Source organism: Dermochelys coriacea, chromosome 11 (assembly GCF_009764565.3).
Source record: "Dermochelys coriacea isolate rDerCor1 chromosome 11, rDerCor1.pri.v4, whole genome shotgun sequence".
In the NCBI taxonomy this organism is placed as follows: Eukaryota; Metazoa; Chordata; order Testudines; family Dermochelyidae; genus Dermochelys; species Dermochelys coriacea.
Genome location: NC_050078.2, coordinates 71,071,087 through 71,095,661, shown reverse-complemented (window position 1 = coordinate 71,095,661; position 24,575 = coordinate 71,071,087). Strand labels below are relative to the sequence as shown.

General features: G+C 43.7%; 1 protein-coding gene across 1 annotated transcript in view; it reads right to left on the bottom strand.

Moving 5' to 3' along the window:
* Positions 1-24,575, bottom strand: part of COL6A3 (collagen type VI alpha 3 chain) — a 118,744-nt gene that overhangs the window by 12,720 nt on the left and 81,449 nt on the right. The window contains 7 exon segments of the mRNA XM_043505734.1: positions 10,030-10,080; positions 10,198-10,377; positions 15,033-15,116; positions 17,285-17,548; positions 20,283-20,441; positions 20,478-20,527; positions 22,925-23,027. Of these exon segments, the coding sequence (XP_043361669.1) occupies positions 10,030-10,080; positions 10,198-10,377; positions 15,033-15,116; positions 17,285-17,548; positions 20,283-20,441; positions 20,478-20,527; positions 22,925-23,027 (891 nt within the window).

The window sequence follows — 24,575 nt, the reverse complement described above, 5'->3', positions numbered from 1 at the left end:
TATGTAACTTATCCAACCAATACAACTAACTGACATAGCTTGGAGAGTGAATATTGAATATTTGCAGTGATCTGTTCATGAACAATACACAGAATTTTTAAGCCCCCCAAAAATGTATAGAAAATTTTCAAACTAATACATGCAAGGAAATCCTACGAATAGCTATTCCAGAAGGATAAAAAGTTCTAATTCATTGGCTAAATTATTCACCATGAATGATTATGTCACTCTATGCTTTAATTCTGACTCAGAATGATATTTCTGAAGATTTGACTATGTGCAGATAGCAAAATAGAGTCTCTCCAGTTTTCCTATTAGGCTACATTGGCTTTGACAGTTACACAATGGCACCTCTGCTCTAAAGTGATAGTTTCTTATCGGTCTAGTCCTTTTCATAGACCTCTAAGAGTGTTTTTAAACCTCCTTCTCTGATTAGCTTTAGCGTTTGAATTTCAACACTAATCACATCAGTGCTTACTTATTTTCCCCCTTAATTTCTTTGATGGTTAGCTTCAGTTTGTTCTCATTGACTGGTCCAATTTCTACAATACAAGCATTTTTGTGGCTAATAAGTGATATTAGCTGGTCACGTGTCAGGTTCTGGATTGTGCAGTAATTTGCAGAGGTGCTGACTCTGTCTTCCTTTTGCTCTTTTTTCAGTATTAGTTAAATCTTTTAATTTCTTTCATGCATTTTCAAGGTTCCACCTCCAGCCAATGGATTATAACCGGTGGTTCTTGTGAGACACTAGCTCGAGCCAAACTCCCATTGACTTTTAGGGAAACACTGAAGAATTAAGCCCAGAGTAAAAGCTGTGTTATCCGGCACTTTACAATCAGAAAGCTCTATAAACCGGCATTTCTGATCTTCATAGAAAGTCCTGTTTATAGTCTGATTGGTGCGGGGCCAGCAGGCTCCTTATCTGGCTCTGCATGACTCCATGGAAGTGGCAACATGTCCCTGCTACTTTTGGTGGAGAAACGGCCATGAGGGGTTCAGAGTGCGGGAGCGGGTGCAGGGTGCTGGATCCAGGAGGTGCTCACCTCGGGCAGCTCCCTGCAAGAGGCAACATGTCCCAGCTGCTCCCAGGTGGAGGCACGGATAAGCGGCTCTGTGCACTGCCCCTGCCCTGCCCTGAGGCCAATGGGAGCTGCGGGGCAGCACCTGGATCTGGCACTCCGCATCCGTTGTTGCACCCAAAACCCCTGCTGTGAGCCCCCTCCCATACCCAAACTCCCACCAGGAGCCCACACCCTTTCCCATGCCCCAACCCCCAGTCCTGAGCCCTCCTCATACCCAAACTCCCTCCCTCTTAGTTAACTGGATTTTTTACTTACCAGCACCCCCAACTCCCTCAACATGCTGGATAACAAAGCTTTTACTCTATTTGGGCCCTTGATTCAGCAATACTTCCCTGTTCAGGAAAGCACTAAAGCACATGATTGAAATTAAGTCCTTGGTGCTTCAGCAGAGGATGTGGAGATCTTGTTTTTGTGCCATTATTCTGGACTTCATCTATGCACGCAATTCATTTCCTTTCCCCTCTTTCAGCTTTTGGCCTTTGCATGATAGTTTTGCATTCGCCAGGTTATTTTTCCTTTGTTGTTTTCTACTTTCTGTGGCAAGTCTCCTTGTGCCTCCTATGATCCTGTTAGCCTTTCTTTCTTTAATCTGTTTCCTAGCAGCTCTTGCCATTCATTCTGCATTCTTTCCCAATTTTCCTAACCATACATAATTTCTTCTGTGGATATTTTGACAGTAGTTATTTTACAGGGAGGCTATGCCAACTAGCTGTTAGTCCAGGGGACTGAGAACCAGAGGATTTTAGTTTAATCTGCCTTTATGTAATCTTGGGCAAGTAATTTACCCTCTTGCTAAAATAAGGCTACCATTCGCCTTAGTAAAGTACATTGATATTCCTTGATAAAAGGTGTTATGTAAGTAACGTCAGCTCTATTCTGACCCTTTTTCAAACTCCATTCGCCAGCCTCACACACCTTCAGGGTCTCCCTCTCTGGCTAGGATTTGAATTTTTCTTATGTCAGTGTGACTAAGGGCTCAATTGTGCAGCACGCTAAGCACTCATCTGAGACATTAAGCAATCTCAATTCCCACTGTGGTCAATGGGATTTCTGCTTGAATAAGGAGTGCTTCTTTTGACTCACTATGATTTCTCGTGTGTCCACCGTGTGAGTGTGGGAAAACTGTGCTATTAATGAGCAAATCATTCAGACAATTGACTGAATTCTTCTTAGTTGTTTAGCCATCAGGACTCTAACAAGTTTCAGTGCATCTAACTGGTGTATAGGGGAGGCACGGATCAGCATTGACGTTGCACTCCCTGTCAGTACCTGGTCTGGACCAATGATCCAACCAGCGGACCAAATTCAGTGATGAATCCTGGTCACGTGTCACCTGAGACATGTTGCGCATACGGTAAGAAGAAGATTTTTGTCTCAAGCTTGCAGTACACAAAAAATGACGCAGACAAGCTGGGTCTAATCACAGTGCTGTGTTCTGAATTTTGTTCAGACCTCCTAATTAACTGAAATGGGCTTTAAGCTGTGGCTATATTGCACATAATTGAAAGAAAGGATGTGGCCACTGTGAGTCATGGCTTTAATTGATCCAGTCACACACACAAATGTATGACTGGAATGCTAGGCTTAACTGCTGCTGTTTAGATTCATAGATTCATAGATACTAAGGTCAGAAGGGACCATTCTGATCATCTAGTCCGACCTCCTGCACAGCGCAGGCCACAGAATCTCACCCACCCACTCCTACGAAAAACCTCTCACCTATATCTGAGCTATTGAAGTCCTCAAATCGTGGTTTAAAGACTTCAAGGAGCAGAGAATCCTCCAGCAAGTGACCCATGCCCCATGCTACAGAGGAAGGTGAAAAACCTCCAGGGCCTTTTCCAATCTGCCCTGGAGGAAAATTCCTTCCCGACCCCAAATATGGTGATCAGCTAAACCCTGAGCATATGGGCAAGATTCACCAGCCAGATACTACAGAAAATTCTTTCCTGGGTAACTCAGATCCCACCCATCTAATATCCCATCACAGACCATTAGACCTATTTACCATGAATATTTAAAGATCAATTAATTACCAAAATCATGTTATCCCATCACCCATCTCCTCCATAAACCTATCGAGTTTAATCTTAAAGCCAGATAGATCTTTTGCCCCCACTGCTTCCCTTGGAAGGCTATTCCAAAACTTCACTCCTCTGATGGTTAGAAACCTTTGTCTAATTTCAAGTCTAAACTTCCTGCTGGCCAGTTTATATCCATTTGTTCTTGTGTCCACATTAGTACTGAGCTTAAATAATTCCTCTCCCTCTCCAGTATTTATCCCTCTGATATATTTATAGAGAGCAGTCATATCTCCCCTCAACCTTCTTTTGGTTAGGCTAAACAAGCCAAGCTCCTTGAGTCTCCTTTTATAAGACAAGTTTTCCGTTCCTCAGATCATCCTAGTTGCCCTTCTCTGTACCTGCTCCAGTTTGAATTCATCCGTTTTAAACATGGGAGACCAGAACTGCACACAGTATTCTAGGTGAGGTCTCACCAGTGCCTTGTATAACGGTACTAAAACCTCCTTATCCCTACTGGAAATACCTCTCCTGCTGCATCCCAAGACCACATTAGCTTTTTTCACAGCCATATCACATTGGCAGCTCATAGTCATCCTATGATCAACCAATACTCCAAGATCCTTCTCCTCCTCCGTTACTTCTAATTGATGCGTCCCCAGCTTATAACTAAAATTCTTGTTATTAATCCCTAAATGCATAACCTTACACTTCTCACTATTAAATTTCATCCTATTACTATTATTCCAGTTTACAAGGTCATTCAGATCCTCCTGTATGATATCCCGGTCCTTCTCTAAATTGGCAATACCTCCCAGCTTTGTATCATCTGCAAACTTTATTAGCGCACTCCCACTTTTTGTGCCGAGGTCAGTAATAAAAAGATTAAATAAAATTGGTCCCAAAACTGATCCCTGAGGAACTCCACTGATAACCTCCCTCCAGCCTGACAGTTTGCCTTTCAGTAGGACCCGTTGTAGTCTCCCCTTTAACCAATTCCTTATCCACCTTTTGATGTTCATATTGATCCCCATCGTCTCCAATTTAACTAATAATTCCCCATGTGGCACGGTATCAAATGCCTTACTGAAATCTAGGTAAATTAGATCCACTGTGTTTCCTTTGTCTAAAAAATCTGTTACTTTCTCAAAGAAGGAGATCAGGTTGGTTTGACACGATCTACCTTTTGTAAAACCATGTTGTATTTTGTCCCATTTACCATTGACTTCAATGTCCTTAACTACTTTCTCCTTCAAAATTTTTTCCAAGACCTTGCATACTACACATGTCAAACTAACAGGCCTGTAGTTACCCGGATCACTTTTTTTCCCTTTCTTAAAAATAGGAACTATATTAGCAATTCTCCAATCATACGGTACAACTCCTGAGTTTACAGATTCATTAAAAATTCTTGCTAACGGGCTTGCAATTTCGGGTGCCAATTCCTTTAATATTCTAGGATGAAGATTATCTGGGCCCCCCAATTTAGTCCCATTAAGATGTTTGAGTTTCGCTTTTACCTCAGATATGGTAATATCTATCTCCATATCCTCATTCCCATTTGTCATGCTACCATTATCCCTAAGATCCTCTTTAGCCTTATTAAAGACTGAGGCAAAGTATTTGTTTAGATATTGGGTCATGCCTAGATTATCCTTAACTCCACTCCATCCTCAGTGTTTAGTGGCCCCACTTCTTCTTTCTTTGTTTTCTTCTTATTTATATGGCTATAGAACATTTTACTATTGGTTTTAATTCCCTTTGCAAGGTCCAACTCTACTTGACTTTTAGCCTGTCTCACTTTATCCCTACATGTTCTGACCTCAATTAGGTAGCTTTCCTTGCTGATCCCTCCCATCTTCCACTCCCTGTATGCTTTCTGCTTCTTCTTAATCACCTCTCTGAGATGCTTGCTCATCCAGCTTGGTCTACAACTCCTGCCTATGAATTTTTTCCCCTTTCTTGGGATGCAGGCTTCCAATAGCTTCTGCAGCTTTGATTTAAAGTAATCCCAGGCCTCCTCTACCTTTAGATCCATAAGTTCTTCAGTCCAATCCACTTCCCTAACTAATTTCCTTAATTTTTGAAAGTCAGCCCTTTTGAAATCAAAAACTCTAGTTGCAGATTTATTTTTGTTAATCCTTCTGTTCAGTTTGAACTGAATTAGCTCATGATCACTTGAACCAAGATTATCCCCTACAACCATTTCTTCTATGAGGTCCTCACTACTCACCAAAACCAAATCTAAAATGGCATCCCCTCTAATCGGTTCAGCAACTACTTGATGAAGGAATTCATCAGCTATCGCATCTAGAAAATCTGAGCCCTATTATTATTACTAGCACTGGTCCTCCTGTCTATATCTGGGAAGTTAAAGTCTCCCATGATCATACAGTTTCCATTAGTATTTATTTTATTGAAAACATTAAAAAGGTCTCTATCCATATCCAAATTAGATCCCGGCGATCTATAGCACACCCCAATCACTATCCTAGGGGAGGCTCTACTAGTTTTCTTCCCCAATGTAATTTTTGCCCAGACGGATTCTGTCTTATCCATTGCATCGCTTCTTATTTGTTTCTTCCATAGTAAACCATAGTAAAGTAATTTTGTACTTAAAACATATGGAGATGGTCCTGAAGCAGAGCACTATATCCAAAGAATCCTAAAGGTTGGCTGGGTTTAGAATCCCACATATATCCCAATTTTACAGCTGTTCTACATCTCTTTGCACCAAAATCCCTGATCCAAACCCCCCAAATATCAGCGTCTGAAATCTGCTGCTGACTTTTGTGTCTCAAACCCATCTCTTTTTTCAATCAAAGATTCAGGCTGAACTTTGTAGAAGAAAGAGAGTCTAACTAAAACTTACAAATAAAAAGAAGAAATCTCCTGGAGAACCATAGACATAAATATCTGTCTGCCATAAAGAGGACCACTTCATTGCTTTTCTTGTCAATCTGCTGTGGACTGTCTGCAGAGTAATAATGCCAAGTTTAGAAATCATAGAATTGTAGGACTGGAAGGGACTTTGAGAGGTCATCGAGTCCAGTCCCCTGCACTCATGGCAGGACTAAGTATTATCTAGATCAGTGGTTCTCAAACTAGGGCCGCTGCTTATTCAGGGAAAGCCCTTGCTGCGTCCGCAGGTTCAGCCGATCGCGGCTTCCACTGGCTGCAGTTCGCCTCTCCAGGCCAACGGGGGCTGCGGGAAGGGCAGTCAGCACATCCCTCGGCCCGTGCCGCTTCCCGCAGCCCCCATTGGCCTGGAGCAGTGAACAGCGGCCAGTGAGAGCTGCAATCAGCCAAACCTGCAGACGCGGCAGGTAAACAAACCGGCCCGGCCCGCCAGGGGCTTTCCTTAAACAAGCGGTGGCCCTAGTTTGAGAACCACTGATCTAAACCATCCCTGACAGGAGTTTATCTAACTTGCTCTTAAAAATCTCCAATGATGGCGATTCCACAACCCACCTGGGCAATTTATTCCAGTGCTTAACCACCCTGACAGTTAGGAAGTTTTTCCTAAAGTCCAGTCTAAACCGCCCTTGCTGCAATTTAAGCTCATTGCTTCTTGTCCTATGCTCAGAAGTTATGAAGAACAATTTTTCTCCCTCCTCCTTGTAACAACCTTTTATATACTGGAAATATCACTTTAGCCTAAGCAACAAAATTCACTGGAAACATCACTAAGCGACATGAGAAACCCAATCAATGCATAACCAATATAACATAGAAATAGATCTCATTTGTCAAATCTATTTATTTAGGCCCTGATTCAGAAGGCTTCTCTATTTAGCAAAGTCCTTAAACACATACTTAACTTTAAGTCAATGGGATTTCAGTACTTAAACTCGTTCTTAACTTTAAGTAAGTGCTTTGCTGAACAGGAATGGAGTTAAGGATGTGCTGACGTGCTGAGCTGAATCGAAGCCAGAAAAGGCTTCCACACTAGCAATATGCTCGCTTTGGCTCAGTGTTCTCAAACCATGGTCCACAGATCATTGTTTCTCTCCAGAGTTTACTGGTGACGGGACACAACCTATTTTTAATATGAAGGTCTCGGAAATCTCATTTGGCGCAACAAACTATTGATCTCGAAATTTCTGCAGCTCTCTGTGGCATGCTCCTCTGGTGTATTTCTACTTGGAAATCCACATAGGAGTTAATGTTCATCGATTCCAAGGCCAGAAGGGACTGCTGTGATCATCAGGTCTGACCTCCTGTGTAACACAGGCCACAGAACTTGCCTGAATTAATTCCTATTTCAACTAGAGCAGATCTTTCAGAAAAACAGCCAGTCTTGATTTTTAAATGATGAGTGATACAGAATCCACCACAGCCCTTGGTTAATTGTTCCAATGGTTAATGACTCTCACTGTTAAACCTTTGCACCTTATTTCCAGCCCGAATTTGTCTAGCTTCACCTTCCAGCCCTTGCATCTTGGGTCATACCTTTGTCTGTTAGACTGAAGAGTCCACTATCAAATTTCTGTTCCCACTGTGGGTATTTACAGACTGTGATCAAACCACCCTTTACCAATCCCAAGTGGTCAAAACTCATGAGTGAGCCCTCACCTCCCTCCCCTCCCCAGCTCCGAGATGGCTGAAACGTTAAAAGATTTAAAAATAAATAAATACATTTGGGCATTCTTTTTATTTGCTTTTTGGGTTTTCAGTCTTTAGCATGCACTTGGATCACGTTTTGAAGTATTTCTCTGCCACCATGAAGGCTAGAAACTTGCTTTTTAAAAAGGAAATATTAAAGCCAAGATTCCCAAATAAGCATATAACTAAACTACAGGAGCCGTGGTATTCAGCAAAGCACCAAATAACATGAGACTTACACTAAACTCGTGAGAGTTGGTCCCTAGAGGTAGTCAAGAATTTTCCAGCAGAATGATTTGCTGATGGACAATTTAGTTTCTGCAGAATTGAAATTTTCCCCTACAAAATTCGTCCTGATTTGGGATGAATTTTTTTTTTCAAAAATTCAAAATGTTTGCATTACTGAAAGAGGAGGTTACTTACCTGTAACTGGAGGTTCTTTGAGATGTGTGGTCCCTATGTATATTTCACACATAGGGACCATCACTTGAAGAAGAATCCCATTTCCCGGATGGCTGTTTTGGCAACACTGCATGTTGCCTCTAGCAATTGGACTAGATGACCTCTCAAGGTTCCTTTTAGCACTACATTGCTGTGGTTCTCTGGCATTAGCTTCCTTCCTGGGTTTGTCTCCCATCTCAGAGAGTGGACTAGGCACAACCATTGCAGGGAGACAGGGCTCCATCAATGCTGGCAGGACTCTGTTCTATTCAGGTTTTTGTCCTGTGACCATTGCTATGGAGGAGGAAGTCTGTTGTGCATTGATCTTCAAGATCCCATGCAATCGCAGGCTACACCCTCTGTCCAGTCTACGAAGCTGCAAACCCCCACATTAGAACAGAGGAAATTCCTTAAGGAGAACATTGCAGTTTTCTAGTGTGGGTTCCCCCCACTCCCCATTTCTTGAGGGTTTTTCCACATAAGGGGAACATCTGGACTCAAGACCCAAGCAATGAAGAATATTTTTCAATTAAGTATTTCAGTTAAAGAAAAGTGTACAGATCCACAGTACTTTACTCCTGGGAGAATTCTGTGCCCCCAGGGGCACAGAATTTCTACCTTCTGCAGATTTCTTGGCTCCCCCACAGAAAAAAGGGGGAGCAAAGAAATCTGTGGGGAACACATGCCTCTTCCCTGGCAGCCCGGGCAAGTCTATTGGGAGCAGCCGGCAGCAGAGAGAGCAGACACTGCACAGGGGAAGAGGGAGGCTGGGCAAGTGTGCATGCGTCCCTGGAGAGAGACTCTGTCCCTCGTGCTCGCAGTTGCTGCATCCCGGGCTTGGAGGCCTACGGCTGTGTGAAGCAGGCTCTGTCCTTGAGACAGAGCAGAAATGTAACAACTAAGCAGGGAGGCTGCTAATGTTCTCATTGTTAGTGAATTCTTCTCATCTGTCAATTAAGGCTCCTTTACCTTGCCAGAGTGGTGTAAAGGAGCCTTATTGTAAATGACAGTAACGGACTCTTCCGCTAGGAAGATCTCTGTGCTTTCTCGCTTTTTTCCCTGTGCCAGAGAGGCACAATGGGGTTAGATGACAGCTCAGGATCTATTTTACTTATCCATTTAAAAAAAAAATGCAGGACAATGATTAGCAAAACTGAACAACTTTCGTGTGTGAAAGTCTTGGCCATATAAAGTGACATTCTACTTTACAGAACACCAAATACAAAAATACAAGTAATGTAATGTAACTGAAAACCCAGGATTATAACTGGATTGCAAGGTATTGATTACCAAGTATTTGTAACTTAACTGTTCAGGAAGCTGTTATTTTTTTTTCTGTATGGTAGTTTAAATAAATTACCAAAATAAGTGAAACTGGTGTGCTTATCTTGCATTATTTTGACAAATAATATATGCAGAATTTTGCATTTTTGGCACAGAATTTTGGACATTTATTTTTGGTGCACAGTTTTGGATTTTTTGGCGCAGAAATCCCCCAGGAGTAACGCATACAGCAGAGCGATGGCATTAGTTACCAGGGGACAACACAACAGTGCTAACACGAGTTTCCTTGTGATTGCAATCCTCTCCAATTCAGTGACCATATACTTATCATGAAATAAACGACCCGGTTTTGCTGTAACTACAGTTTGTAATTAACTCGTGTCAACACTGCGTTTCTGGATGCAACATGAGGCATGCCAATAGCGTGTCCATGCAAAGCACATGATGGGTCAAATGGTCACAGCTGGTCAAGTGGACAAGTGAAAAAAACATACTTTCTGGTTACATTTGCCCTAGTCCCACAGTGGCAAAGCTCGCAAAAGAAGTGGCCGGAGCAGTGAGATTAAATGCAGGATCTGCTGCATTTGTGCTTTTACCTGGCAATAATCTTTTCTCAAGGGGCGGTTGCTGCATGACTTTCTCAGCTGCTGTAGGGGAAAAAGTGTGTGGGGTTTTGTTTTTCAACCAAAATTTCTTGCCAATCTAAAATTTTATTTGACAATATTATAAAAATGCAAAAATGGTTAACCCCATGTGGTACTTACATGGCTTCAAGCATCTGCTAATGCAATCAGCTTCTGTCTCAAATCTATTGGCATTACCGCCACACCCACCATACCAAATCTGGGTGCAGATCTTGTTTTTGTAGTCAAAGAACCACATAACCTGATACTCCTTGCACTGTGTGCCCATGTCAAAATCCAGCAAGCAAGGATCTGTCAAATCTGAATTTCAAAATGTGCAAATGTTAAATGACTCTGAAAGGGTTAAAAGCTGAAAAGGCAAAGAGAGCAAAAACAAAAAAAAAATCAAGCATTTTAAAAAGTCATCGGTAGAACTGGGCCTGGCCTGAACTCGGCTTGTGCCAGGTCTCTAGTCATATATGCACATACTCTTGCACTAACCACACCAGATCAAACATGCCAAGCAGCTGGTGCATGCACCCCAGATTTTTATTTATTTATTTTTTTGCATAGGTTTGCAGGGAATGTGCTAGGCTTGTACGTGCCTCTACCTAGCCTAGAACATAAGCGCCAAATCAATGCGATGTAGTAGTCAGGGGCAGAACAGAGCATGGGGAAAGTGCCAGAACAGTGTAAAACATTTCACAGCCCAAGTGAAATCAGGGACATTACTGTTTGCCGAGGTTTCGTGAAAAAACAAAACCATTTTTTGGGCCTAATTTCAATATTTGTCAAAACCCGATTTCTCTAGGCCAGACTGTGAGCGCCACGCTCCAATGGGGAGCAGTTATTCACAGGAGTGGTCAATGGGAACTACCTCTCCAAATAACAGCTCATCGGTGGGGGTCACAATTTCGCCCTCTCTAAGCAAAACCCCCAGAAACCAGGGATACTGAGGGGTGACAGGGATTGCGCCCAACTGAGCGAAACGTCGGACTGTGATGTCGTTTTGCAGTATATGTAAGATTTCGCGATCCTATCCGGTTTGCTACCAAGCAGATCTAAGCAGAAAAACTCAGCACAGGCATAATCATGGTCAGCTCATCCATTACTGAGGGGCAAGTCATGGGCCAAGCTGTGCCGCTTTCTGTAGGCTGGGTAGTGCTGTACTCCAGGAGCAGCCCTATTCTTTTTAATGGACCCACTCACCAAGTAAGATTGCTCCTCTGTGGGCAAGAGTGGCGTGAGCTGGCTCTGAGATGCCCCTGTCCAAGGGCACAAGGATTCCCTGTGTGCACCAATGCAGAAGAGAGCCATAATGCAGCTGTGTGGGGTTGAGATTGGGAGGATCAGGACATTTCTAGCACTGATGGCAATGCTGGACAGCCCAAAGGGACTAGGATGGGGATGAAGGCTGATCACCACCACCTCCAGCCAGTGGCAGCAGGAAACACACCCTACATCTTTTTATCAGGCCTAGCAAGTATCACTTTGGGAAGCCCCCAGCAGTCCCTATGGCATTATGCTGTACACAGTCATAGTGTTTCCCACCCAACTTTGCTTGGACCATACACCCCCCTCCCATGCACTCTGAGGAATAACTGGGCCATCGGTCGGAGTCGGACATTTTCCATGGCAGAATCATGTGGTAGTGGTGTCAGTTTAGATATTACTGAGGTTTTCTAACTTGGCAGAAAGCATGAAACACAGTGTGGGCTCAAGTATGAAGCCCCTGAGCTATCAAGTCAGGGAGGCTGCAGGAGGCTAAAGGAACCAGCTTCCCAGCTTCCCTGGAAGGTCAATGGGAGTAGTAAAAAGAAAAGGGGTACTTGTGGCACCTTAGAGACTAACAAATTTATTTGAGCATAAGCATAAATTTGTTAGTCTCTAAGGTGCCACAAGTACTCCTTTTCTTTTTGCGAATACAGATTAACAGGGCTGCTACTCTGAAATGGGAGTAGTGTGATTAATTCCCTTAAGCTCCTCAGATAACAGTGCAGGCTGGAATTTCAAAGGGAAAATTTACTTAAAATCCTGTCTCCTTAAATGGAGAGTTCCAGGACGAAGCTGTCATTTTCAAGTGCTCCGAATCGGTGGTGTTTCTGTGAGCGAATGATGGTTGGATTTTCTTGGGAAAGTAATGGATGAAACACTTTGGAATTTCAGTTTTACTCCTGGGTCTTCTCTGAGATCTCTAGATAGGGATTGTTTGCTTGTTGTGGTTCAGGTTGCTCCAGTTTACATCAGTGGGAAGTCTGCTGTGGATTTTAATGGGAGCAGGCTTGGGCTTGAAGAGTTCTGCGCTCTGAAGTGTGTATTCAAAAACCTATTTGCCTTGGCATGAGTTTTGGGTTTAAAGTACATTTTTTTAAAAAACTCACTGGATTTCAGAAGGTCTGACTTAAATAACTGAAGATTAGAGTATATTACTTGGAGTCCAAAAGTGATTGTTTAGGGCTAAATCCTGCAGTTCTTGCTCAGGCAAAAATCCCGTTCACTTTAATAGGAGTTTGACTGCAGGATTTGGCCCTTACTTTTTAACATGTGCCCCTTTTCCATGCCAAATAACTGACACAAAAGCTTGTATGCAGGTTTAGATTATGTAATCCAGTATTTCCATTTCTGGTTAATGTCTTAAGCACCTGGATGGAATCCAGATAAACTATGCCACCTTATGAACTACTGAACTCTGAATCAAACTGCATGTTTCCTTCAGATCACTAGCTATTGGAAACCCGGGCTCCTCTGGTACCATAACTCTCTAAGCAACAAATTTCCTAGTCCTCTGAGAGCCTGTATCAATTCCACAGGCACACGTGCCTGATTAGCTATTGTATTGTGTATAATTTATGTATTTTGATGCTGTTTTGTTCCATATATCAACCCTTAAGCATTCCCGTGGTATGCTGTATGTCCTATGAAGTCACACGTGAACACAGAGATGAATAGTGCACCATACATCTTGTGCCGCTGTTTCGGAAGGCTTGACAAACAAAGGGTTAAACGTGTAGACAAGTCTAGTGCTCTCATAGTAGTTGTACAGTCCAAGCCAGCTGTGTCATTCCAGGTGAAAGACCATGGAAGGGGTGGGAGAAACAAATGCAAATGGTTCACACACAGACACTGGAAATGGTGGAAGACAGCAAATGAAGAGAGGGATGTACTTTGAAGGAACCATTCAGTGTATTACAGCCAATCTCAGCAATGGCAGGTTGTCCAAACAGAGAAATGAAATATTTCTAATCTGGAGCCAGCAAGTTCAAAGTGCTGCTACTTAAATGCAATGGCAGTTATACATACTGCATCCATAATAAGATTGTCCCTCCCCATCCCTCCCCCATGCCAGTGTTAACTGTAGGAAAGCTAGCAAAGATTTTTCAGATGCTCCTAGGAGCCCTAGTCCTTCACAGTACCCTGGGGCTGCGGGGAGAGGTAAGATTCAGTGTGTGTAAAAAAATCACTTGAATAAACTCAATCTGGTTTAAAGAACAGGGGCCATATTTCACCCTCATGTACATCCAGGCAAACCCCATTGACCTCAGTGGGGTTGCGTGGGTTGGCCCAAGAACTTCCTAATTCCCATTAGAAATTAATGAGAACCTGGCGCCCAAGCCCCCTAGCCAGCTCTGAAAATCTTGCCCTCCAGGTCTCCATTTTTAACTCAAATCACAGAACCTATTTTCAAAGAAAACATTGTTAAGGTAGCAATAAGGTCTTAACAAGACAAAGGTTACAAACCTCAGGATTATGATTCAGACTGGGAACCAGATCCTCAGCCGATGGAAAACAGCGCCGCTCCAATGACTGTAATGAAACTGAGCTGTTTTCCGTGAGTTGAGGGTCCAGAGCTCCCTCATTTGTAAATCAGGTGTTACAGCCAGGGGGCTGAGATCAGTTCTAGCTGAGGTGTAAATAATCACATTAGGTGCAATCAGTTGTTTACCTTTCTTTGGGGGGGGGGGCTTAATGTAATATCTTTATGGTCATTTAAAACAAAGTAGAGGAGACATTATAGGTATTAATCACTACAATGGTTACATGTTAATAACAAATGTTAATAATAAACACACTGTTAATCACTGAATAGGATCTGATTACTTGCTCATTAATGGTTTATTACAATAAACCATTGATGCCATGGTGGAAGAAATGAAGATGAGGGTGGGCAGGTGGTAGGACTTACAGTGTGAGGGAAGCTTACTAAACCAACTCAAAAGGTCACATGACCATTCTTCATAGGATCCCTGGGAAATCTTTCACTTTTACTCCCTGGTAGGCCACAAACTCTTGGGTAGAGCTCTGTATTACACCCAGGAGCCAAGTGAACCAAGCATCTGATGGTTCTCAGCTCAGCCTCTGATGGACAGTTCATTCCTTCTCCAGTCTGACACTCCAGTACAATGGAGCAGTGTGCCATAGAGCATCCTGCACCGTTTACACCTTCAGGTCAGGAAGGGAGGTTGTCAGGAGAACTGTACAGAACAGCTAATAGGGTTATGCCAGAGATCGGCCTAAGAGCCGGATTGTGCTAGCCTTACTTATATGGGGACTGATCCAAAGGCCCCTGAAACTGATGGAAAGAATTCTATTGACTTCAGTGAGCTTTGGACCAGGCCCAGGGTATTGTACCTCACGCCCTGAGCAGTCATATTGAAATCAATGTGACTTCCTGCAAAGTAAGTTCCTGTTCTGGGTCAGGCAAGCCAGCAGAATCTGGCCCTGAATGAACAGAACTTTTCTAGCTCTTTGAACCTTAATTGTCTGAGGAAATAATTTAATTCACAACAGAAATAAAGGGCCAGTTCTTCTGCTGGTGGAAATCTTCATAACTTCACTGATTTCCATGCAGTTTACACTAGGATCAGATCTGACTTAAATGGAGCTAGAGCAGAGTCTAGCAGAGACCCTAGTACAGTCCCAACACAGGTAATTATGGAACCTACTGCTCCCATACTGCTAAGTGCATTGCTACTCACCTATTTCTGGCCGTTCCAAAGGCTCAGTATTCACCATCAGATTAGCAGTCGCTACTGAAGGTGCCTTGGGCACTGGCTTACTTTCTGTGAGAGCAAAACCAAATGGAATGATCAGCCAAAGGGGCAGAAAAAAATCCTAGAGCAACACATGTAGCTAAATGAAAACCAACACCACCTCCCCCCTAGCAATGTGTCCAGGCCAGCCTCCTGTCTTCTATTTCTTGCCTACTAGAAATCCACAGTCTGGACCAGGAACTGTGCTTGTCAATCGGAAACATCCTAGATCATACTGATTATGGAAGGAGTGGAATAAGAGTTGGTAAACAAAATGTGCTAGTGCGGGGAGGGAAAGATGCAGCACTGTTCAGAGCTGGGTTTCTTTACATAAATACATAAACTCTAGAAATGTATATTGGTTGCAGCTGACACAATGTCATGTCAGAGTAACTGCATCTCTGATTAATTTTTCTCCCTCCAGCAACTATGCTAACAGGATGCTTTATTCTGTATTATAACGAAGACAGTGTTTACTCATCAGTGCTTACATTGGGCCAGATCACACCATCCCAGGGAAAAAATCCTGCTGGCAGGGATTCCTGGGGAGGAAGTCTCCATAAAAATCCTTTAATGGAGATTCCCCCGACTGTTCTATTGTGGAGTTTAGAAACCCCTAGAAAGGTCCAGGGGGCCTGCTCTCAAGCTCCAGGATCCCCTAGGATCTGCATGGAGGCCCTGCTCTGGTCCCTAGTACACCCACAAGACAGTTGCTGGTAGCACAGCCCCATGGTAAGTGCACTACCAAGAACTCTCTCCTGGATACAACTGCTCCCAGGACTTTTGGAGTGGAGGGCAGAGCAATCTCCACAAGGCATGCTGTCCCTTCTCCCTACCCATCTCTTCCCCCCACCCACAGTACAGATTCCAAACCCCCCAAGGTTGGGAGGAAGGAAGGGGATGGTGCCCAAAAGTAGCTGACACTGGTTCTTTCTGCATAGGATGGATTTGGGTAGAGAGGGGCGATGATCCCACCCAGTGGGCCAAATACTCAGTTGGTGTAAATCAGTGCCACCTCATCGGTTTCAATGGAGCTATGCCAATGTACAACAACTGAGCATGCTCCTCTCCTCCCCCAGTGCAATTTGCAGTTCCCAGATGTGGTAGCAGTTATACAGCTGCTTTGATGACAACATTTGTGCTGAATGTAATCAAGGATACATAGACCTAGTCAAGCCTAAACTCTGCTGGAAAAGGCCTTGCTTCACAGTGCAATGGAAGTTTCCACCAAAATGGGTTTTACCCAAAGTATAACAGCAGTCAAGAGGACTGGGTCAGCCAGAAGGACACACCCCTCTTCATAAATTCTGCAGCAGTGCTTCTGTGGGTAGGGTTGTTTTTCAAAGTATGGGTGTATGCAGGCAGCAGTGATAGGGAGAATCCTTTTAATAGGCATCCTAGCTTCTAACTCAGTTAATGCAAATGCCTCTTCTTCGGGCTCACGTCTTTTCTGAACATTCTGGTGGGTGAGCTGATTGCTCGCAAAAACTGCAACAAGCATGATCCAAAACCTACTGAAATAAATGGAAAGCCTCCCGCTGACTCCAGCAGGCCTTGGGAGAGGCTCTACCAGCACTAAAGTGAGCCAGTCATGGAGCTGGCAGGCACAGGGCAATCTTCCCCACACTGCTCTGCCAATACACCTCAGTGCTGATCAGCAAAAAGCTTGGGCTTATCCTGAATAGCCAAAGCATTTGGTGGTTTTCATGAGTTACCCACACATGGATTTGAACTTGGGTCTCCAGAGAACTAACCTGCTGCTTAATCCCCTCTGAATGGACTCACATAATATGTTATACTAGGACAGCTGGGAAGCTGAGCTATTTTGATACTGAAGGCCTGAGTCAAAGATCAGGGCCCCATCGTGCTCGGGGCTGTACACACAATAAGAAACAAATTCCTCTTTGAGGAATGGACTAGTTCCATTGAAATCTTCATCAATTTAACTGAGTTGAAATGAGAACTTGTATTTGCTGTTGCAAACAATTTCTGTTTGCCATTGCACTACAGACCAGGCTGCTGCGCTGAGAGGTGGAATGTAAACATACGGTTACACACTGAGCACTATCAAGGCATGAATCATCATAATCATCACCAATTTACTCTCCATTGTTTGTGACTTTTTCCATTTAATGTTTTCAACATCTCCCCTGGAAAAAAATGTTTATTTCATCCCACATGCCCAGAAAGACACTTACTTGTGCTGAACGTTTCCATGTAGGTTACTTTGGCTTGTGATTTGTGGTACCCAGTAATTGCTACCTGGTATTTCTGCCCACTTCTAAGGCCTCCGATCACCCGTTCAGTGCTGGTTAAGTTTAGCTTCAGGACTAGAGAGTGGTCCTGTGTGGAGGTGATGGTGATGTCAAAGAAGTCAAGGGTCTGGGGTTCAGGGTTCACCCAGCGTAGCTTAGCGCTGTTCTCAGTGATGTCGATGATCTGGATTTCACTCTTCACTTTAACTGCAGTGCAACACAAACTAAAGTCAGAAGCTTCGAAGAGAAAAGCTGAGGGGATGGTTTGGTGCATAAGGAATTCTAGTCCAATTAGCTGTTCCTGAGGAGGAGGATGGGAAGGTTAACCAAGGCTTTAATTATCACCGTATCGAACAGATTATGGAATACTAAGGCCAATATTTTCAGAAGTGTGTTTCAAAGGGTGGATGTGCTGCCCTTCCTGAAGCACAGGACCCTTCAAGGGGTGTCAAGTTGGGCACTCAAAAATTGAGACACCCCAAATCCCTGGTCGCTTGTGAAAATCTTGGTTGAAATGCCATGTATGGTATAGAACCATGATTCTGAACTGAATTTTTAAAAATGCTCTAGAGAAAATGAATCATGCTCTTTAATTCACACTTGGAAACTGCTTTAGTCAGTGTTTCTCAAGTATCTCATGTTTGTTCATTAAGAAAGAACTCTTGATCTTTGCCCATCCCATTGTGGAACCAGAAAAGACCAATGGATAATGTAACCATGATGGGTTGACTGCTCAAAAAGGGACATGGTTTGAGGAGTCCATGGAGACTGCAAGGGATGTGTAACGAGAGGGCTTAATCTGGACTGCTGCGGTAGGGTTTGAGAAGCCTGCACAGATCAGGGAAGAATCAGGGCTGGTAGATCTGTGTTTATGTGGCCAAAATATCCCCACAGAAATGGGGCAGGAGGACAGTAGATACCACCACAGCTCTGTGAAGGCTGCTTCACACCTTAGGGTCTGCTGCTGAGCTAGTCTTGGAGGAAGCTTGCCCCATGACCACAGCAGAAGAGCCCCAGCCCTTCCCCAGGGCTAGTCTACACTTAAAATGCTACAGCAGCACAGCTGTGCCACTGCAGTGTTTCAGTGTAGACTACACCTATGCTAACGGGAGGGGTTCTCCTGTTAGTGTCGGTGATCTATCTCCCTGAGAGGTGGTAGCTAGGTCAGCCAAAGAATTCTTCCATCGACCTAGCACTGGCTACAAGGTGATTTAGGTCAATTTAACTACACTGCTCAAGGGTGTGGATTTTTCACACCCTTGAGTGCTGTAGTTATGCCAACCTAATTTTCGAGAATAGACCAGACCCTAGTCTGCTCTCTCCAACTAATTTATAGGTACCAGGGTTAGAGCTTAAAAAAAGAAAGCATGTAGTGCCATGTGTTACTTCAACTCCTCAAAATCAGCAGTTCAATTCTAAATGGGCCCAACATTTCTTCAATACTTTTCATTCACATACACATAATTTTCTTTCTAGAGACAAAACTAGAGCTGGGTGGAGCTGCAAAAACCTATTTCTGAATGTTTCTTTGACTAGAAGATGTTAACGGGCTTTTCCGCACTCATTGGCACCAGCAACATTTTTTGTTCATAAGAAACTTCACAGAAAGCAGGCTTTTGGGAAACCTTGAGCAAAAATATTATCATGTGAAGGTCTATGGCAGAAACGTTCATGTGATGATCACTGAAACATTTCTGCTTTCCCTCTTCCTCTTTATAAAAATTTCAATCATCCAGCTATCTGATGTGATAAGTGACCATATCACAATCCATGTATAAGAATAGTGACTAGCCAAAGACATCTTCAAAGCAAACAAGCCTCCCACAAACTCAAACATGTTTGTATGATGTTCCTAACAATTTCAAATAGCAAACGAATCTGCAAACACCAGCAGGCCACATTATAAGCTGGCATAGCTCCATTGACTTCTGAGTTGTACCAGCTGAAGTCCTAGCCCAATGTCCACCCAAGGGTAATTTATTAACAGAAAATAGGTCTAAATGAGTCAAATTATTTGCAATGAAGAGTTTGCCCAGCCCTGGACAAAACTATGATACAATGTTGGATAAAACAGTTAGAAAACTGGCTGAAAACTCCAGTGAAGCATGAGACCGTCTCCTCTGCAAGCTGATGAAAGAGTTGACCCCTCATGAAAGTGGAACCGTATATTTACATGGAGACACGTTTCTCTGCAAACATTTAGTGTACATCTGCCATATGTTCTTTGTTACTTCTGTCACTGAAAAGTAAAGACTTGTGCAACCCCCTGACAAAAGCATATGGTATAGCTCTTTTAAATTACCATTGCTCGCATAAGAGGCTTTATTTTCCCATATATGGTGCCAGCATTTGCTCTGTCTGCACAGACTGTGACGTTTCCATTTAGCTGACTCAGAAGTCAAATGATCCTATACAGTGGCTTTGTGCTTAACCACAATGGGCCAAATTCAGCCCTGCTGTAATGCTATTAAAGACCCTCAAGGTCAAGCCAATGGCATTACACCTATGACCCAGTAGTACTGGGTTGGACTGTATAGCTCATTTATTATATTTATTCTATCTAAACCACTGAGAATCAACAATGCATTTGAATGAAGACATATCTTGTATTTAGTATAAATTCTGTCTAGTCTCTGATTCATTCATAGACATGCAATCCCACAAAATCTTTGTAGGAGTTTCCAGGCACAGAAGTTAGAAGGGCACATCTCCCGCTGGTGTAAATCAGCAAAGCTCCATTGAAGTCAAGAGAATTATACCACTTTACACCAGTAGATGATTTGGCCCTCTAAACACTTTTTAATTAATGTAGTCCTTTCTGAGACAGAAAGCACTGACTTTTTATTTCCCAGTATTTTAAAAAGTGAGCAGTGAATTTTATTGTTCATACCCTGGATCTCAATCTTCTAAAAAAGGGAAGACTGGGGAATACTGTACATACCCACTGGTTTGTCTGTAGCAGCTGTACTTGCACTGGGAGTTGGAGTTGTACGTGCACTGGTAGTTTTGCTTCCAGTTGTAGTTGTAGCTTTACGAGCACTGGTAGTTGTGTTTGCAGCTGTAGCTTTATGAGCACTGGTAGTTGCGTTTGCGGTTGTAGTTGTAGTTGTACGTGCTCTTGTTGTTGTAGTTGTACGTGCACTTGTAGTTGTACGTGCACTTGTAGTGACATTATTTGCAACATATCTGTTTAAACAAAAACAGTTGTTACAGATCAGTATATTTTTCTATTTAACATAAAATGTAGCTGTGCCGGGCAATAACATCTTTATTCGTGTGATACAAGAATTCTGGAGGTAGAAGGACTAATAAAAGTTCACTAAGTCAATGGGAATCTGTGCTGTAGACTGTGCCCATAGAGAAATGAAAAGCTGGTGGATTTCTGCCAAGCAGCTGAACGCTACACCTAAGTTCTATCTTGGCAGGCACATTACAAGTTCTGTTGGTAAGTAGGCCATTAATTAGATAGTGCTGTAGGTATCCTATAGTACAGGAGTGGGCAAACTACAGCCCACAGGCCACATCCAGCCCGTCAGACCATTTAATCTGGCACTCAGCTCCAGACAGGGAGCAGGGTCAGGGGTTTGCCCCGCTCCGGCACTCCAGCAGGGGAGTGGGGTCGGGTTCACCCTGCTCTGCGCGTCTCCCAGGAAGCAGCCGGCATGACCCCCCTCAGGCTCCTACATAGTACACGGAGGCATGGCCAGGTGGCTCTGTGCACTGCCCCATCTGCAGGCATTGCTCCCACAGCTCCCATTGGCCACGGTTCCTGGCCAATGGGAGCTGCAGGGGTGGTGCCTGTGGATGGGACAGCACACAGAGCTGCCTGGCCGCACCTCGGAGCTGGATGGGGGGACATGCTTCCAGGAGCTGCTTGTGGTAAGCGCCGCCCGGAGCCTGCACCCCAATCCCCTGCCACAGCCCTGATCCCCCTCCTGCCCTCCGAACCCCTTGGTCCCAGCCCAGAGTCCCCTCTTATACCTCAAACCCCTCATCTCCAGCTGGAGCCCTCCCCTCCCCCCCCATGCCCTGACAGCCTGCCCCATCCCTGATTGCCCTCCTGTCCTCCGAACCCATTTGTCCCAGTCTGGAGCACTCTCCTGCACCCCAAACCCCTCTTCCTCTGCCACACACCCATACCTCCAGCTGAAGCCCTTACACCCCTCTCCTGTATCCCAACCCCCTATCCCAGCCCTGATCCCCCTTCCACCCTCCGAACCCCTTGGTCCTGGCCTGGATCCCCCTCCTTTACCCCAAACTCCCCAGCTCCACCTCAGAGCCCGCACTCTCCCTCACACCAACCCAGAGCCCCCTTCCTCACTTGGAACTCCTCATTTCTGGCCCCACCTCATAGCCCACACCCCCAGCTGGAGCCCTCACCCCCTCCTGCACCCCTACCCCCAATTCCGTGAGCATTAATGGCCCACCATACAGTTTCCATACCCCGATGTGGCCCTCAGGCCAAAAAGTTTGCCCACCCCCGCTATAGTATAAGCTTTTAAAAAGAAATTCATTGTTCTCATTTTCAAACATACCTGTCCTGGTTTTTCTATCCTGCCTATCACCATACGAGCTGAATCATCTTGCCACACATAGACTCATAGCAATGTAGGGCTGGAAGGGACCTCAAGCGATTATCTATTCCATCCCTTGCCATGATAGTGAGGCAGGACCAAGTATACCTAGACCATGCTTTATGGCATGATTGTGGTATGAGAGAGGGCAACAACCCTTACCATGCATGACATCCCATGATAGCACAATCATTTTAGCGGTGCTTTACAATGATGCCAGTGAAGTAAGAGAAAGATACACAATTAATAGATGAATAGCGAGGTATATTAGGCTGTCTTGCTTGCTCTGTACCTGGAATTCTCATTCAAATTACTGGGATTTTCATGAAGAGAGAACCTGGAGGATGGATCCATTGACATGACTTGTAAATTTAACATAAAAAAATCTGCTTACGAAAATTCAGGACCAAGATTTTCCAAAGATGCAAGTCATAGCAAGTGTCTTACTTTTGGGGTGTCCAACTTGAGGCCCCCTAAAGCAGTGTTTCCCAAAGTGCCCCTTAAGGGAGTGCAAAGCACTAGCTGGAGCAGGAGATGTATAAATTGAGAGGGGTCAGCTTTTAACACCACATGGCCAGGTTGAACGGGAGTGTGATTGGTTTCATTTTCCTGAAGCAGAGGATCAGCTTTCAAAAGTTTGGGAAATGCTACCTAAGAAGGGTCTGGTGTTTAGACAGTGCTGACCAACTGGTCTCTGTAAATGAGATCCTTTTACGGTGGGCCAAGTTGAGCACCCAAAACCACCAATCACTTTTGGAAATCTTGGTCCAAACGAGGAAGATATACAAATATACTATGCAGAGTATAAAACTATCAAAATTATCTAAAGACAGATGTGCTGCTCTTTTGCTACACCACTAAGGACAACAGGCTCATGAACACTTAGATGCCCTGTGGGAAGATCCAGGATTCAGTTTAATTCAATATAACAAGGAATATGAAGACAGTGCTTGCTCCTCAGAGATTTGGTTTCCAAAGCCCAATGTGTTGCAGAAAAACTCCTACTTACAATGTTTTTTGGCCAAATTTAGAAGAGCTCTGTGCTGACTGATCACCTTGGAACCAATCACATTGTTTCCGTATGTCTGGAGACAGGTAAAAAGAGTTTTCACCTAGAGAGAGAAACAGCTCAATGTGAAATGTTGTTTTTTTAATAATGGTAATACTTTAAAAAAAAGGATTAATTAACTCAGCATAACAATTATTTCATGTTAATTTAACCACATTGATCTTACTTTGGCCACAAAAGACAGCGGACCTGTTTTAGGTTGGAATGTTGTGTTAACGACTATATTATAATATCTCTGGCACCAGCTCCACTGATCACTACAAAAAATTAAGCTGTTGCTTAAAATGGTATATTTATTATTTCAAGACAGCAACATCTCCACAGTGATCATAAGTTTTAGATTTATTTCAGGACAAACCATGAGAATACATTAGTTGAGCATATTAGATAATGTTTAAACCCTGCTGTACTTAAACAAAACCCATGTGTTCCCACAATACAGGCTCAGCTGAAAATGTAATATTTTTCTGACAATTTAAAGGATCTAGGCCTCCTTCCTGTGTAGATGGGGAAATCAAGCAGCAGAGTTCTAAACGTATATTTTTATTCCCAGGTGCCAAGACGGTTTGATGGTGGGTAGTTGTGGAATCTGCAGGGGGAAATCCCAACACTGAGGCTTTGTTAGCCCAATGGGTTGCTTTTGGTACTGCAGCAGGCGGATTGTGTATTGTGAAGAACTCCAAGAGGGTGAACGTAAACACTAGAGGAGCTAATGGCCTCAGCAAAGCACCCAATTCTCCTCTCAGTGGGCCAGATCTCAACTTGCATAAGTTGAAGTTAATGGTGAGTTGTGACCATTTGCACGAGCTGAGGATCTGGCCAGTAACATTATACTTGCTGACAGGCATTTCTGGTGCAACAGAGATTTGGTTTTCAAGGCACCTCTAAAGGAGCCATGCACAGTAAGCTACATGGAACTCAGGTTACTGCCTCTGAATGACAAAAGGCCGAGAAAATTATTGAGATCTGAATCTTTGCCCAGCGTGGTTTACATCACTAAACGCCTGAGCATTACGCTCAGAGAACGGTAATTCCTCGTTTGACCCTGTTCAAATATTGCCAGGGTGGGGTTCTGGGGTGAAGAGGGGAGCATGCTTAGTGAGTTTCCAGCATGCTACAGGACAGCAAGAAACAAAGCTGCACTGGGCCTGTCCCTGAGAATCTCCTCAATCACTGTGGTTCATTGAGCCACCAAAGACTTAGTATGATGAAAGATTTTGCACTGCCCAAAGCAACCAGCCCAGAACTCCCTTTCTGTGGAATCAATTTGCATCTACAAGATGAAAGAATAAAAAAATGTTATAATTAGGGCTGACTCTAAACTGCAAAATGCAGATTCAGAGCCAAAGGTCCCCAAAGGGCTGAGCTGCCTAGATCCAGAATTTTAATGTATGGACCTAGGCACCAGGCATCTTGATTTATTCCAGAGGCAAACTTGCCTAACATCCTTAGGTGTTCAGATCTGCAGTTCGGGCTTTAGGACCATCTCTAGTTAAAATCAAATAAGACAAAAAAGCCATGCCAACAACTGCTAATTTTTTGTACTTTCATGCTGTCCCCATCTCCAGGCTGCACTATCATATTAACATCT